Consider the following 16,848-nt stretch of genomic DNA (forward strand, 5'->3'; position numbering starts at 1 on the left):
GAGTAGGATATTAGATTATTATCATTGAATTAATAATTGATGCAAGTGCAAATATTGTGGAAGATTTGAACACACATAAGAGAAACCACAAGACACTGTTGTTTCTGGATTAATCATCTATTTCAAAACAATAGATGTAATTCTTCTATTAGATCTGAAACTGATGAGTGATGCCAGGATACATTAATAGTCCATGAGCACTACTATGAAAGAGTAGCATCCAGCATTTTCTTCCAAGCCTACCTCCTCGTGAGAGACCCAGCATGGAATAATATAAATAGCATTCACAGAGTTATACATTATTGAACCGTATCGAGTGCTGGGAGACCACTTCTATCCTCGTTCATCACTAAATCCTTTGAATGAGGCGGAGGACAGTATGGGTCAGCAGGCCTGTCTGGAGTAAGATGGCATTAGGATAACACGAAGACCTACCTTTGACTAGAAAGTGTGTGTGTGTGTGTGTGTCTCTGTGTGTGTGTCTGTGTGTTTATTCCGGAGTATTTGTCTGGGCATGCGAGTGTCTGCCTTCGCCTGTTTGGATATGCAAGTGCATAACTTTGTCTGAATGCCACTGACGGATAAGACAATGGATGGAGTGATGAGGAGAGTGTTAACTCAGCCCCTCAGGCTGGAGAGGCAGAGTTGTCATCCTGCTCACACACTCTCCTCACACCTCTCCCCTCTCCCCCCTCCCTTCTCCCATCTCCCCTCTCCCCCTCCCTTCTCCCCCTCCCTTCTCCCCTCTCCCTCACTGTCCTGCCTCCTGCCTCCAATTCCACTAGTCGAGGACATCCAGTTGCCACAGCTCAAAGGGGCAAACACTCTTAGGTATCAGACAGTCAGCCCCTAACTGCACGGCATCACCTCCTCATTAATCTTTCAGAGTCTTAACCACACACTGAAGTTAAAGTACAAACGGAAGTGCAAATAGAACACTAAAAAGTTCATTTAGAGTTCTTTCATTCATCTACCAATAAGGTCACATAAAAAAAATCAGACTAATTAGCTAAACTCCATAATTTGATTGACATTAAAACAATAAAAAACACAAGGTAAATGATGCTTCACACAGTAAACAGTCTCCTTCACTCAGTCTTGTAACGTCATCCAAATACACCAACCAATGCCAACATATTTAGCTCTGGAGTGAGCTTAAGTTGCATCTGATGAATAAGTATAAATTAGAGTGCCCAGTTCCTGTGTTCAGGTGAGTTTGTCTCATTCATTGTGATACATCTTTGGATCGCTTCTGTCCCTCGGTAGGGTTGTACCCCCTGCTGGCAGCAGACTTACAGTGCAGCTCTCTGAGGTCAGACTGCACAGTTGCCGAGGGTAAACCACGTCTCCTTGTCAAGCAAATCTTCCACCAGTCTAATGTTGGTTGCAGCCACAAAGGTCCTCTTGCTCATCACCGTCACTTCCAGCACCATCCCATGAAGCACTGGGATGTAATTGTACTCCAACTGTGAATAAGAGGCAGATATTTTAGCGATCAAAAAGCTCTACATTCTGAATATTTCTGCTGTGCAGTTAGGCTTTTATCTGAAATATCTGTCACATTTTTTTTTTTTTTTTGCGTTTCCTTCCATTTGGCGTTGCAAAGGCTGTGCAACATGAAACGATTTTAAAGAGGCTGTTAAGTATGTGAGAAGCTTCTGGTTTAGAGTCTGCAGGGTTCAAAATACTCAAAGATGAGACTCACACAGCGGGGGGCAGCGCCGCAGGCAGAGCACACATTAAATATGAACTCAAACTTTGTGTAATGATACCCTTTGAAACTTTGACTGACAGCAATTTATCTTAGCGGAGTGGGAAACATACACATACTTATATCAAAAATAATAGAGCATTTATAAATGTGATACATGTTTAAGTTACGTGAGGCCATAGTGGGAATCCCTCCGCTGTTGCTCTTCCTGTGGGGCGTTTTTCCTCCTCTGAATCGAGGGTCCGAAGGAGGGTTAATCCCTTTGAGGCTAAATAATCAGAATGTGACATGAACTGTCCCTTTGACAAAAACCACGAAAGCATTACTTTCTGAAAGCATTACTTTCTAAAAGCATTACTTTCTGAAAGCATTACTATCTAAAAGCATTACTTTCTTAAACCATTAATCCAATGGAAATACAAAGGATGCTGTGACTGTTGAATCATGATGAGAGGGTGGGAAGGATGGAAGTGGTACCAGCTCATTGAAGGTGGGGTTGTCATTATTGCGGACCACCTGCGTCTTCTTCTCGTAGAGCTGCTGAGGGTCTGGTCTGAGATGCGTGACCACGTAGGCGTTGGGGTTGGCGCCGTTTGCCTGCTTCTGTTGAAAAGAGAAAAAGGGCCAGAAGGGATGGCCCGCACTTGATCACACACCATAAAGTATTTATAAGGGAAAACACGTTTACTATGTTTGCTTTCCTCTTGTTAAACGCTACACACAATGCAATGATAAGAGTGAAGGAAACTCACAATGTTCGTTAGGTGTTTTACCAAGACCGAGAGCTTACAGTCAGTGTAAGAAATGTTGAGCTGGATCTGAGGACGGGCTGCTGCAATAGATCAGCGCATTAATGTCAGTAAATCACAGCACAACATATAATATATACTATCGTCGACATAGCCCCGAATCTATCTATACATTATACAGTAAATATTGTCTTTAGCATGACAGCCACTGGTTATTTAGGAGCAATGAATTACCTGCCACAACAATTGCTGGGGCTGTGTTGGGGCCGTCCAGGAACAAGCTGCACACAAATTCATTCTGCAAGTGACAGAGGGAGGCAGCTTTGCAGGTTAGAGTTGGGCAAAACAAGGGATCACCGAGAGAAATCAACCAGTGACCAGAGGAACTTACTCCCTTGCATGGTCCCTCAAAAAGCTGTTTCAGGTACGTGTTCAGCAGAGTCATCCTCCTGCCCATGGTGAATGACATCTTGACTGACCACTGAGGAAACCTATTTTGAGACAAGCATCCAATTACGTCATTATTGTGGAAGGGAATAAAAGCGGTGTTCCTAAAGAAAATAGCCCCATGATGTGAGCTGTATGTGTTTATTTTGTCTTCACTCACTGAGGCAGCTTGGTTGCAATGAAGTATTTCTGCAGCTGCTTATCGATCAGCTCCAACTGCCCAAATGTCTTGTCAATGTTCAGAAAACCATCGTCAATGGTTACTTTGAGGTGATAGGTCTGCAAATCAAACAGAATATATAAAGGAGGGACTGCTGGTAACACAGGGGAAGTTTACCCTCAAGGATCTGTAAAGCATCCACTTCTTAGTGGTCTGTCTGTCTTTAGTCAAGAATGTTAGATACACACAAGTGTATTAAACCCCAACAGCGTGATAACCAAGGAATATTTAAACATGTGGGTTTGGACTTTTACAGTGCTTTCTATAATATAAGTCAATCCAAAGTAATTTGTGGGCTTACACTGTGCTAACAAAACAGTGGAAATGAAGAGTTCTCCTAAAACAGCTAAACCTGACATCAGGAGGCTTAATCTGATTAATGAGCAGTGAAATAGCAACACACATCAGTAAACACACAGTAACACACAGGGAAAGCCTGTCCTAACACAGTACTGCAGCTACGGTGACAGCAGGCCCGACACAAACACACACAGTCAGAGTGCCAGGGGTCGTTACTCTTGGAACAAATGTGTGTGAACCTGCCGCCAGCTCCGGGGTGTTTCATCAGATCTCCTGGCTATTGGGATCTCTCTGTGGTGAAAATGACGAAAATGGACACTGGGGCCAACGCTTTCTGTCTGAATAAACGCAGCACAACGAAAATGCAGCCTCACCACATCTCTTACCCTGCTGGTGCATCTCTCGACGAAAGCTTCTTGGATGTTGGTGCTGGGAGAGGGGGTGCTGACCCCGGTTTGTGCTTCTTGTTTCTTCCCTTGACCGATGCTGTGTGTCAGAAAGTTAACCTTGACTGACACACAGCCCATGCTTTCCTTGATCTTCCTGCAGCAGGAGAGATACAAACACGTTACTGGAAGAATCAGATTAATGCAGCGGCAGAAATAAAAAATAAAAGGATATTTTGAAGATGTTGTTTTAGTAAGAGAGAGTGTTTGTGTGTGTGTGTGTGTGTGTGTGTGCGCATTAAATCACTTTGTAAAGTAGGATGTGGCCTCCTTGTCCGTGTCATGAGGTCGGAGGTTGTTCTGGACATACTGCAGGTCATTCGAGTCCTTAAGTTCTGGCATTCCTGCATGTAGCATCTGCAACCCACACAAATGAACAGGTGCTTATGTTATATTATCTATTCTCAGATATAGCTTGGAGGTTGTTACCATGATGATGTTATTCAGTGAAGGTCTTACCAGCTCCAACAAGCTGAGTATCAGTGCAGAGCGCTTTCTGATTAGGTTGTAAGCATCACAGCAGAGATCCACAAAGTCATGCAAGAGCTGAGGCTTCTGCCCCCCGTCGGTGATGAAGTGCTGCATCTCAGACGTAAAGATGAATGGTGATCGGTCCCTTTTATTGCAAAAAGGAGCAGGGGAAGGTTTTGGATGATTCACATTTGTATTTTTGACTTTATACTTTACTGTATCTCTTCTGCTGCTCAAACAAAAATGACGCTGTTTTCACTTTCTCAAAGTAGCGCATGACTTATTATTCACTTGCCTTTTAAAGCTTCCGAACTTCTGTGCGTTGCCCATGATCTTGCCAAAGTCGATATGAAACATGTGTCCACTGTCCTTCAACATGATGTTGTCATTGTGGCGGTCACAGATCCCCAGGATGAAGGTGGCCACACACCACCCTGCACACGAGTGGATGAAGTTCATCACAGCCTGCACATTCGCAATAGGAGTGTTGCACAATGCAACAAACAAAAGTGAATTATTGTGATATACAAGTATATGGTCCAGTTATCAAAGATTTTCTAGTGGTCCTAACCGTGTCATAGTCCTCCTTAGTTTTGTTCCGCATGTGGAACCATTTCTCCAGTGTGTCTTCTCGAAGGGTGCCACCCAGACCCCACTCCTGCTGAATATGCCCCAGGGTCACTGCATCTGGAACCACCTCCACCAGGCCTGAATATATACACGGAATATGTGGGAATAAAGTCAATTCACAGCCCCAGAGCCAGTTTGTAAGACAAGGACCATTTTCATGTACAATAAAAAAACACAAACAAGTCCACTGACCCTGAGCTCTGCCCGTGGAAAGACATTTGTAGGTGATCATTCGCAGGTCCATCCCCTCCTTTAGCCAAACACCATCCATCACACGGACTATCTGAAGCATCAGCATGTCCTGACGCAGGTTATCTCCCGTCTGAAGGACACATTTCAGAGTAATGGAAACTACAAAAGTTGCTTTTTGACCCAGTAGGGCAGCCCAAGTGCCAAGACATTTTGTTTTGTTTTATTAGATCTGCAGGCTGAACATCTTCTCATTGGAAACATCTTTGTGAATAAAACCTGCCTATAAACACAGCAGAACAGATGGCCTTATATGGCAATTTTAGTGGTATTGATTACGCTGACTTGGGAAAACTCGTACGAGCAAACCTCAAAGACAACAGTAAGACACATTTAAAAGACATTATTACAGTGTTCTTGCATGAGGCCCAGTGTGGATCAACAAAGCAACATATTGTTACCAACCTTGCAGATGACACGAATGTTTCTGGCCAGAGGGTCAGAGCAGATGAATGAGGTCCCGAGAGGAGCGGCATTGGAGTTATAAAACGTACAGGCCTGCAAGTCACATATCAGAGGAGTACACTCTCCAGAATACAACTGTGTGCATATTAGATTAAAGTGATGACATAATAGGTGTAATGTGTTGCGTAATGTTCTTACGTCCACGTCCAATGCCTTGACACAGACTGCAGGATCCAGTGGCAGACAACAGCTGATCCCATCTCTGAAGAAGTCATCAATCTTGAATTTTTCTTTGTTCAGAATATTCTGCAGAAAAAGAAAAAAAAACGCATACAATGAAAGAGCTCAAATAAAATGCATGACTTGCAGTTAGTTATAATCCTGGAGCATCAGAGGCTACTAAGGGAGTGAGTATGAATGAGTAGGTGGAAGATCTGTTCACAAACCTTACGTTGAGCCTTTTCAGCGGTGCGGACCTTCTCAGCCACCTGGACGAGCACAGACACCAGGCGGGTTTCACGCTCCAGCTCCTGCCTCAGTGCTCGGCCACAACAGTGCCGCAGGGCAGCCTGGACCTTACTAAACCAACCCTGGTAGTAGTGGTCAGTCTGGGCATCCTCCAGCAGCCTGCCAGCATGTCAATAAACAATAAATTACTGTGAAAAACACAGCATTAAAAGACACACAATTACAGAAATACAAATATATCTATCTACACAGAAGTGTATTTACCTCAACTTCATTACTTTTTTCAACAGTAATGCTCATTACATCCTCACAAATAACTCAATGTATTTGTAAACCTAGACTAAAACATTATTATGTCATTATGTCGTTAACATCTTCAAGGAGCGTGAGCAGGAATCAGAAACGACATTCCCACAGTTTGATGTCCGACTCTGCTGCTCACCAGTAGAGTTGATGGGCGATCCGTATGTTCTTCATGGATCTCTCCAACAGCAGCATCACCAGAGGTCCATCCAACTCCCACTCGCTCCTCAGAGCCTGCGGGACAGGAGGACTGATCAAACTATAACGTCACCAGTGAGGTGCCATTCAGTATGCCACCTATTTTCAAAAATTAAAATCAGATGGCTTAAACCAATTCAATATTGGTTTGGTCACAGACGCGGTAAGGCTGAATGATGAATGATGAATGTGCTTATTGCATTTTGTCACTGAGTGTGTGCAGTAACAGTTTGTGTGCTTACCTGGACCAGCTGTGGTAGAAACACCTCTAGCTCTCCATCTTGAATATTTTCAAAGTAATGAACTGCAGCCTTCCTCACAGTCTGATCATGAAAACTGTTAAAAATTGAAAAATGAAAAACAGATATATTCAAGCTTCCATCATGGTTGTGATAAAAGATGTAATTTGGGGTTATTGGGCTCCCTGTATTGACAAGTGCACTGCCGCTACAAAAACCACATTCAACAAATTAATTATTAAAAGAGAACATCAGAGGGAACAGCATACAGAACAGAGTGAGACATTATCAGCTAGTACAAGTATTTGAGTACTGTTTGATGCTCTATAAAAAACACAACGATGATTGTTGAATGTGACCAGCAAAGAGTACACCGGCTCTGAAAAATGAACTCCTTCTCAGGGAATTTGGATATACTTTTTTTCTGTGGTACAAGTGGTACAATACTGTATGATATATTCAGTGGCATAATGTAGACCCAAAAAAACTGAATGGAGATGATAAACAAATAAACACCGCAATAAATACAAATAAATAATTTTTAAAAAGGTGGGGGCATTGTAGGCTATCGGGTATGTATTTGTAAAATAAAAAACCAAAAAGCAGGGCAGCAACTTTTTCTTTTTAATAGAACAGTAGGTAATTAGATTTTCTCTTTGATATTGTTTAGAAAAGGATTCCATAACATGATAAAAAGTCTTTGTGGAGCCTCTTGGGTATTTTTCTTTCTATATTTAAAAATGTGCTGTAGAGCTTTGATCCAGTGAATAAAAGGTAAGTGCAGTGCATCTTTCCATTGAAGAAAAATGAGGCATCTGGTGAGATTCGGTTGGCTTCAGCATACACGGTACACAGAGGTCTGGAGGGACCAAGATGGCTGTGAATGGTCACCGGTTCTGCTGCCTCTGGGAAGTACTGTCTCTATGTGCTACTGCCTGTAAAACTAATCGTCCGTTATCCTCTTTTGCTATCAGCCTTCTCCGTTATTTACAGATATTTATCGTGCTGTTAAACAGCTCAATTTCTTATGTGTATTTTTAGATATTCATAAATGTAGTTATTACCAACTAGCTTTTCAAGCTCCTTTGATTGTTTTAAGAGTGTTTTTCACGTATTTATTGTGTGAGTGTGTGTTTGTGTGTGTGTGTACTGCCACACAAGAGCCGGCACGACGCGTTAAAAAACCTCATATGATATTTTGCATCACCTTCTCACAAGATGCGTATATCCTACTTCAATAATGTGATGGTTTAATTGACAACACATTACCAAACACACAACGGCGGTGTGTTTTCTCTTGGCCCTTGCAGCTTTGCATAATGACTGCGTCCACGTGTCTGTATGTGAACCAAGAGGAACCTACTCGTCACTGAGCAGGAAGAGGGCCTCCTCAGGTTGAAGGATGGTCCAGTTCTCGACAACAGTATAGATCTCCGTCAGGTCTTCAGGACGCCACTTGGGGACTCCACCCAGTAGCAAGTGGAGAAAAGTACTTCCGTGGTCACTGCTGTGACGCTTACTCCAGAGGAAATCCTTCTCATTGGGTGTTAGACTGGGGAAGCAGAGAACATTTCAGGAACGAGTTAAGGGATACAAACAAGGGATCTGTAGTTGTAGATCTGTTGTTGTTGTTGTGTTTGTTTGTTTTATTATTGCTACGAAGTCAGAAGCAATTGCCTTTATGGTCTTTAACTTGAGAACGAGGGAATAGAAATCTTCTTTTAGAAATGAAAAGATTATGCATGTACACAAATATAAAACTTGGAACACAGCACATCATACAGTAGAGTTTTCTTCTACTCACAAGCAGAGGCAGTGCTTCTTAGAGACGTTCAACATCTTCCTCTGCAATACCTCACAAGGCTCAGTAAAGACGATTGAACCGGGGAGGGCGATGGGCCTCTGATACTTCCACTCAAGCTGACTTAGGAACTCAAGCTGGGGAAAGATGGAGGGGACGAATCTTTGAGCAGGTAAAGAGATGTTGTTTGTCTTTTGGTCAACAGGCGGCAGAGTTACCGACCTGCAGAATGACTCCGAAGGCTTGACTGTGGCCATCAAGCAGGGCAGGGGAGGGACGGACCGGCAGCTCGGTCAGTGTGGACAAACTGAGCAGAACGTTCCCGTGAACCAGAGTCCTAGACACACACACACACACACACACACACACACACACACACACACTATATGTCACTAATTATACCGTATGACTCTTCTTAGACAGGTTAACGCATCATCTTGAGTTTTCAGTCAACATTCAAAAGGGCTACTTAAAAAATAAGTTTGATTATAATATATGGGAACAAATAGAGAGGTCTCTCTGTAGATGTTTTGTCATAAGAAAGGAGAGTAGAGTAGTTGGAGCAATAAAAAGCTAAACATATTTGTTTTTACATAAATAAAAAAATGTGTTAAAGGGCCACTTCAGCAGTTTTGCAAATGGAGCCTTGCAGTAGTTCAGGCAGACACAGTGGTCCTTTCATACTGAAGTCACCATGCTGTGTTGCGGTCGATAATTCAACTCCCTCCACCTCCTCAGCCTCCGCCTGTATCATCCTTTAGTCAAACGTGATTTTCAAAATTCAAACCAGCCCAAAGGTTTATACATAATCGGGTGTAAGATGGTGTAAACGTTGTGGACAATCTACCTGTCGCTGTAGAGAGGTAGCACAGCCCAGCCTAAAAGCTCGGGACTCTTGCCTCGCTTGGAGGCCTTGAGGCGAAATGTCAACATGCACTCATAAGGCAGCTGGTTAACTACAACAGGAAACACCATCCTAAAATCAGAAAAAAACTGTCATAAATATGTTTTTTTTCCCCTCAGCCATCTATTTATGTTAAATATTTGCATACACTTTTTGTTGACTCTTATTATGTTATACTATTACTCACATGTACCAAAAATGACAGATTATTTCTCAAACACACACCTATGATGGAATCAGTACAAAAAAGGACAATAAACGGTGTGAAAGATGCTAAATCTAGTTTCACTTCTTCATTCATGACAATGCCATTATTCTGTGAATGGGGAAAGAGGAAGTTGGATGAGCTATCATTTACAGTTGAGGACTCAAGATCTTGTCCTTACACACGGTTACACTGGATCTTGTTCCCGGATGACAAGGCAGTGCTGATATTCTTAGAAATTCCCGAGTCACAGATCTTTGTTCCTCCGTACGTCAACTCACAGGAAAGAGAGAAGAATTCATAACTAAAAGCAATGGAGAGGAAAGAGAACGCAATGAAACCTCTTGCCCTTATCAGGGTCGTGTTCAAGATTAGTATCTGTGTGCACATGTTTGTGTATCTGTACGTGTAAATGCACATACTTGATCAACCAGTTGGGTTCCAGTTGGTAGAGAGCAGAAATATCGAATTGGAGGATTTCAGTGTGGCCCTCGACGTCGACTGTTTGCAGGTTGCTGGCGACCTCCTGAACTCTGAAGTCTGACTGGAAGTTGTCAAAAAATATGTGAAGCACTTTCAGCAGCGCCCCGTGGAGCACGCTCATGGCTGGAATACAGAGGAATAAACACAGTTCACCATTTTAATATAGTCTCACTTTACTTTAAATCCCTCTATTTAGCTTGCTTAAGCAGTTAATAATAATCTAATAAATGGAAGGACATTTGTTGTACAGCATTTGTCAAAAACCTCAACTTCTCTATGAAGCACATGTTTCTTATTAATAATAATACATCATCAGGAACGACCTTAGTGATGATGACGATGTGCAGCGGCAGTGTTGCAAACTTTATGCACAAGCCAACATGCTGGCACGTAAATTTCACATGTGTACAGAAGATGTTAAAACTGCTCTCTTCAGAGCCTACTGTACTCCTCTATACAGCCCACCTGTGGTGCAGTTATAGTAAAGCGAAAATGAAAAAGATTCAGGTGGCATTTAATGATGCTTTCAGAATCTTGCTCAAGCTTCCCAGATGGACAAGTGCAAGTCAGATGTTTGTGACTTGTAATGTTCCCACTTTCCATGCTGTGTTGAGGAATTTTATATACAAATTTAAATGTTGATTAAATGACTCCTAGGGGTCTAAAATGTAATTATAAAAGTCTTAACTGAGCCAACACAGAGGGATACAAGGTATTTCTCACGTTTCTGGAAACATTGGAACAAGTGTTTGAATGTTTTTAAACCACAAGTGACTTTTTAACTGCAGTAATTGTACCTATGTCCCTGTATTGTATTGTGTTGTATTATATTTTATATATTGTTGTTATATTTGTGTTTATTGCTTTATGGACTCATGAGTCTGGAATAAAAGAAATATATATATATATATATATATATATATATATATATATATATATATATATATATATATATATATAATACAACTGTGTTGTATTAATAAGAAACATGTACTTCGTCATCGTATCGTCATTCATAATCGATTGAAACACCAGACTCTGCTTATATAGATTATCTGCTTACAACTACATTGCAGTGTTATAAACCATTTATAATTTGTTACACCAGGTAATTTTTTTTAGGAATACAGTGTATATTTCACACTCAAAATGTCAAATGGAGACCCGCTTTAGTTTTTTCATAAAAAAGTGCTACGAATAGTCTGAAACACACCCACACACGACGGTATCACAGCTATACAAGTTATACCGGTGCAGCTACTCACCCGTTTCACACTCAGACGTGTCAACATGACTCTGTAAAAAAAGAAGAAGAGGAAACACAGCATTGTAATTATTGTTATAAAAGTCATCTTTAAAAAAATGGCTTAAAGCAGAATTCAAAAGTGATCACATAAGAAAAGAAAAAAAGATTATACAGAAAGTATAAACGTTGAACAATTGTATGTGACGTCCTACCAGAGGTGTGGGATGGAGTCTGTTGAGCCTGCCGATGGCGTCCTCCAGCTCCTGACACGACAGCCCACACAGAAGATTGCAGATGGACCGAACAATGAACTCGAGCACATTGACTTTCATCCCCGACTGCAGACACGACGAGATGAATAAAGTCAGCTTCAGATACATCACTCCTACTGATACATTTAAATGATTCTGAGGTGGTGAAGCCCACGGGATAGAGCTACAAAAACACAATCAAATACTGTGATATGTGCTGGTTATGCTCTCTTTACTGACCTTACTTCTCATCAGCTCTGTCACCTCTCTGTTGTAGCTCTTGAGCATGTCCTGCAGGCTCAACCTGAGAGAGGAGGGTGGGTTAAACACACAAATGTGGCGTCACGCTAGAGGACCATAGAGCAAAGCTGCCTGTCCTTATGTTGTCTACAAACAGACACTCGTTGACACATGACCCACTGCACAGTCTTCCATTGCACAAAGCTGATGTGGGAGGCATCTTACTTGCAGGTGTTGAAGACACAAACAGGACGCAGGAGCCGGTACAGCTGGCATGGTGCTCTGTCGTCCTCCCCCTCGGAGAAAAAACTGATTTAAATTGCTGTGTAGGATTGTGGCAACTTATTGTGTCGCGATTTTTAAATTTTTTTATTCTTATAAAGCATGTAGACTCCGTGGCACCGAACATTTTCATCAGGTTCACCTTTATTCCATTTTATTTGCGCTGCTAGATGCCACCAGCGATGACGAGATGTGTAAACAGAACAAAGTCAAGAACTGAGGGTGGAGGTTTTTACAGCTACAATAGCTCTGAAATATAAACTGGCGAGAGGCCAGGCTCAGGTGTGTGTGAGAGAGCAGCATTTCAAGACTGAAGATTGGCCACCCCTTCTGGGTAAATAATCTACAACTCTAGAGTTTGAACTGACTTACATCCCTGCACAGAAGGTGCTCGAAGTTGTTCTCGTGAAGCAGTCGGAGGGGGACGACTAGTTTTAACTTGCAGGAGGTCTGAATGGTCTCGTGCATACCCAGCAGTTCTTCACTAAGGAGAGATCATCACATGTAACGATGAATGTGGAAACACACCATGTTTGAACAGAACATTGTAAATAAACAACCATTTCTGGATGAGTCACTTACTTTTGGAGATACTCGTCAGAGTCGCAAAGTTTCAAGTAACGATGCCCACTTGGGCTGGGAGTGAGGTCGAGCAGCCGGGAGATTTCATCAATCAGACTCTTCACGGTCGTGTTCCCTGGATGAAAGATCAGAGTTCAGAGTCCACATTCTTCTGCAGGGACTTCAACAATGAAGTGGTGCTTTTCTGCTACTTTGACCTTTGACTTCAGAATTGAATGGCAGTACATTTTTCCAGAAATAATACCTGTTATAACATTGTGGTATCGCTACTTTGACTTTTAAGTATAGGATCTGATAACTTCTACCATCACTGCAAACATAGATGTAAAAACGACATTAACAATAGTTTTAGTTTGTTTACTCTACACCTTATAATTACCAGCCACAACAGCAACGCTGGTATAGTTTTTATCTTGTGAGTCTGTGTGCGCGTCCTCGTGGCAAAACATAGAAGGAACTGCCACAGAATTAGTTTTGAGAACTTTTCCAGGTGTTTAAATGTCTGACTGTGTCCAGATGTGGTCACCGTGATAGTGTCGCAACCGTGCAAGACGCAGTCGTGAAACCTTACAGGTGTTTAGTTGAGATCAAATTGAAAGTTAGGAACTGGTCCAATGTGATGCTGGTGTGTCTCTAGTTCAGATCATTGTGATTTGTAGGTATGACATCATCAAATGAAAGACAACCGTCTGGATTTTATTTCTAATGGGGATAAAATCTCCTCATTCTCTGCGAGTACAAATTGCAACTATTATATTCACTGTAATTGCCTGTGGTACTGCGTTGGCTAATCTTACCTGTGGTGGGGAAGGGGAGCAGGTGATTGTCCCACTCAACGGCCACACTGAGATTCACCTCCACCCGCTGCAGCAGGTCCGGGTGGATTGGTAACAAACGACTCCATACCACACCCGAGTTATGAAGGCTGTCTGCGTGCCCGTACCGTAACATTAGCCTGCCGGAGACGGTAATTAGAAGAACAGGTTGCCAGAGGGAAAGTGGAAGTGTGATGACAAATATGTTCTGCACTTAAGAAGATTAGGATGATTCATTTCAGCTCACCAAATGGTACAAGAATAATAGTAAACATCCTCATTACTTTTAACCAACAGCTACATATGACCCAGCAGTAAAAAGCTGCTCAAAAAAACCAACAGTATCTGCTGCATTTAAAGTAGTGCTACTGTTCTTGTTACTGTGTCTTTAAGGTGGAACATTTGAAAAAAACTTTTCTAATTAATTTCACAGTAGTCAAACAGTTCATTTGAATAAATAAATACTATGAATATGTTGGAACTTATTTTCATGCACTCTCTCACTTGGACGTTGCAGCACAAAAAGAAGTCAGCCTCTTGGTGCTGCCTTGTGGGGTGTCTATTAGTGGGATGGTCCATGGGTCCTAAAGGGAGAAAAAAGACTCTCAGGCCTTTTCTCTGATTTTGCCAATGTTAAGTCAGGTCATTTGATTCAATCACAAAGGAGCGTTTTGTCTCTGTAGAGACAGAAACTACTGGAGATACTCACATGATCGTGTACTTCTGTACGGGAACGATTCAGTTGGCGAGCGGGCGCAGTGAGGTCAAAGGAGAGCGGCTTATTGCAGGGTATTCGTGTCCTGGAGGGGGGAGGAGGAGGTGCAAGGCCTTGTGTACCTGGTAAACATGCACTAGGCAGTCTGGTTCTGAGTGGAGGGGGAGGGCCACGTTTTGGTAGAGGTGCAGACAGATTGCCGGGAGGAGGCACGGAGAGGTCCGTTGCATCTTGTCTCTGAACCGTTGCATTTTTCCTCTGATAGGGATCCATCACATCTTTAGGAAGTCAAATCCTCCTGTCTCACACTGTCAGCACGTCCTCACTTCATAACAACGCACGACTATGTGGCATTAAAAACACACAACGAAAAGCAGAATTAGGAATGAATGACAGTAGTGTATGAGACGTATTGCAGGTCGGACAAGGAAGCTGTTTTATGACTGGAGTCTAACAATACATTGGTCTAATTATTAACAAGCTTTCAAATCTTAACAGGAAATCTAGCAGAGCGCGCCACTATATCTGTGGCAGAGGGAAACATGACAGAAGTCCTCAATAACAGCATTACCAATACATGAGTTAAAACATTATGATTCAATAAGAAAGGAGGCTTTTCACATTGCTAAGGATCTCACATTTACTAAAAGCGCATTCACAGTTGCCAACTTTAGATAAGCTCCAATTAACACTTTGTTGTTGTTGTTGTTGTTGTTGTTGCTAACTTACCATCAAAGGTCTGTTAACCGTGTTCCTGTTAATCCATCTTGTGTTGACGAGGTGAGCGCCCAACTTGAGCCATGCACAGCTGGTTAGACCTGCTCCAAGACCTAGAAAGCTTCCCACCTGTGCTTCCTCACCCCGCCCTCTGTTCCCTCCCACACCTCTGCACCACACAAGACCTTTCCCTCTGCTGGAGGAAAGAGAACATTACAGTACATGTGTCGATTATTCTGGTTGCAGAGATACGTTCATGAGTTTGTACTTTTGTTACGTTTGCAAAAGAATCCAGATAGATTTTATAATTTTTAAATTAAAAAGAATTCTCAGTAAAGCTATAACTGCAATATATCAACGTGTACTATATGTAATTAATACATATATCCAGTTCAACTAAACATCACATCCACACCTCATTCTGGAATGTCATTGAGCAGGTTGAGGTATGCGGGTTGTGAAGGTAAATGAAAGCAGCAAGAATCTGACACACAACAATCTGACACATATGGTAAGAATTATTCGTTTTTTTTAATCTGAGGAAAGGTTTGGATGCTATAGGAGGCATTCTTTGTGCTATCATACATTTCCTAGACGGGTCATTTGGAACACTGAGTCCTGCATACTGATTCCTGGATCATAACCTTCCGAGTAAAGTGTGCGCTGTTTGACTCTCTATAGCGATACGTGTTAGTCTTCCTGGAGTTGAGAAAGCCCAACATGGCCTTTCAGTTGACACCGACAACAACGACACTCCACTGAATGTGTCACAAAGGTGTGAGCTGTGGTGGCGTGTACTGGGTGTACTGGGAGGAGATCAAGCACACAGAAATGTATTCCAACCACACAACTCTCCACATTTCAACCCCAAACTCCAAACCTGGATTTCCTGGCTACTATGCACTCATCTCCTTTGTCCTACTCACACTGATTGGATGTGTAGTGGCAATGGTAAGAATGGGTTTGTATATTTAATTTCACATGACTGCAATGTATCTTTTAAGTACATATTGTTTTGCTTCTCTTCAGGTTGTTTATATCAGAAGGAGGTCACGGTAAGTGGTTTTCTTGGGTTTACGCATCATTTTCACAACAATTTGGTATATCTTTTATGTTCTGTCACAATTTGGTTTCTTTTGTATGCTTCGCTTTAGATTAGATGAGCTGCGGCATCGTCTGATTCCTCTGTACAGCTTCGACCCCACAGAGGACCGAGACGAGTGGGAGGACAGTGGCAGGGAGGAGGTGGAGGAGCTGGCGGTGAGCAAACCACTCAAACTTTTATAAACCGTAAACCATACACCTCAATTGTATATCATACGTGGCTCGTCATGACCTCGTCAACTCATCAAGAATTTGTTTTTTCTTCACAGGAACCTTTATATAAGGAGGGACATCTCTCCTTTTCAGGGGTCTCTAGGTCATGAACAGAAAAACCAAGAAAGAAAAAATAATGTGGCCGATTAAAGCACGATTTCTGCCATCGAACTGCAGAGACTTTACAAATCGAGACTTGCCACCCTATGAAGTATAAAACTAACATCTGGAAGACATTCCACAATTACAGCACCACATCAAATAATAAAATGTAAACGTCTTCCCTCATGACCTTTCTTTTGCAGAGCAGCAGATGGCGCTGTGATCTTTTCTTTTGCCTCAGTTGAGATGTTCTTTTAAAAGACGGTTCAAAGTGTTTTGAAGGATTTGAAGCATGATGTTATTTTTGAGCAATAAACTGAAAGATAAAATCCAAACAAAAAAAGCTTGTTTT

The 16,848-nt window shown here is 42.1% G+C and overlaps 2 protein-coding genes across 6 annotated transcripts; one reads left to right on the forward strand and one right to left on the reverse strand.

Annotated features, from left to right (window-relative positions):
- Positions 1–745: 745 nt before the first annotated feature.
- pik3c2g (phosphatidylinositol-4-phosphate 3-kinase catalytic subunit type 2 gamma) lies at positions 746–15,178 on the reverse strand. Of its 3 annotated transcripts, none has more exons than XM_034534116.1 (33): positions 15,090–15,178; positions 14,355–14,703; positions 14,150–14,229; positions 13,628–13,785; positions 12,831–12,945; positions 12,621–12,732; positions 12,192–12,262; positions 11,967–12,030; positions 11,688–11,813; positions 11,495–11,525; positions 10,169–10,352; positions 9,928–10,050; positions 9,485–9,613; positions 8,860–8,974; positions 8,641–8,774; positions 8,200–8,388; positions 6,840–6,933; positions 6,539–6,633; positions 6,075–6,255; positions 5,827–5,934; positions 5,629–5,721; positions 5,167–5,296; positions 4,916–5,052; positions 4,640–4,809; positions 4,333–4,489; positions 4,121–4,230; positions 3,814–3,970; positions 3,068–3,186; positions 2,852–2,951; positions 2,695–2,758; positions 2,464–2,540; positions 2,189–2,314; positions 746–1,466 (listed from the first exon to the last, which is right to left on the reverse strand). In XM_034534116.1, exons 2-33 carry the CDS (start codon positions 14,631–14,633, stop codon positions 1,314–1,316), a joined length of 3,981 nt encoding a protein of 1,326 aa, XP_034390007.1. In that variant the 5' UTR covers positions 14,634–14,703; positions 15,090–15,178; the 3' UTR covers positions 746–1,313. The 3 variants fall into 3 exon arrangements, with proteins under 3 accessions (XP_034390007.1, XP_034390006.1, XP_034390008.1); XM_034534115.1 differs by having other exon boundaries at positions 2,464–2,543; XM_034534117.1 differs by lacking the exon at positions 9,928–10,050 and having other exon boundaries at positions 2,464–2,543.
- Positions 15,179–15,528: 350 nt separating this feature from the next.
- On the forward strand, positions 15,529–16,807 carry LOC117732580 (uncharacterized protein C3orf18 homolog). 3 transcript variants are annotated; one of them, XM_034535603.1, is made up of 5 exons: positions 15,529–15,588; positions 15,853–16,028; positions 16,107–16,132; positions 16,232–16,337; positions 16,451–16,807. In XM_034535603.1, the coding sequence occupies exons 2-5, from the start codon at positions 15,909–15,911 to the stop codon at positions 16,502–16,504; spliced, it is 306 nt and encodes a 101-aa protein (XP_034391494.1). In that variant the 5' UTR covers positions 15,529–15,588; positions 15,853–15,908; the 3' UTR covers positions 16,505–16,807. The 3 variants fall into 3 exon arrangements, with proteins under 3 accessions (XP_034391494.1, XP_034391492.1, XP_034391493.1); XM_034535601.1 differs by having other exon boundaries at positions 15,541–15,588; positions 15,759–16,028; XM_034535602.1 differs by lacking the exon at positions 15,529–15,588 and having other exon boundaries at positions 15,653–16,028.
- Positions 16,808–16,848: the final 41 nt, after the last annotated feature.

This window comes from Cyclopterus lumpus, chromosome 6 (assembly GCF_009769545.1).
Source record: "Cyclopterus lumpus isolate fCycLum1 chromosome 6, fCycLum1.pri, whole genome shotgun sequence".
NCBI lineage: Eukaryota > Metazoa > Chordata > Actinopteri > Perciformes > Cyclopteridae > Cyclopterus > Cyclopterus lumpus.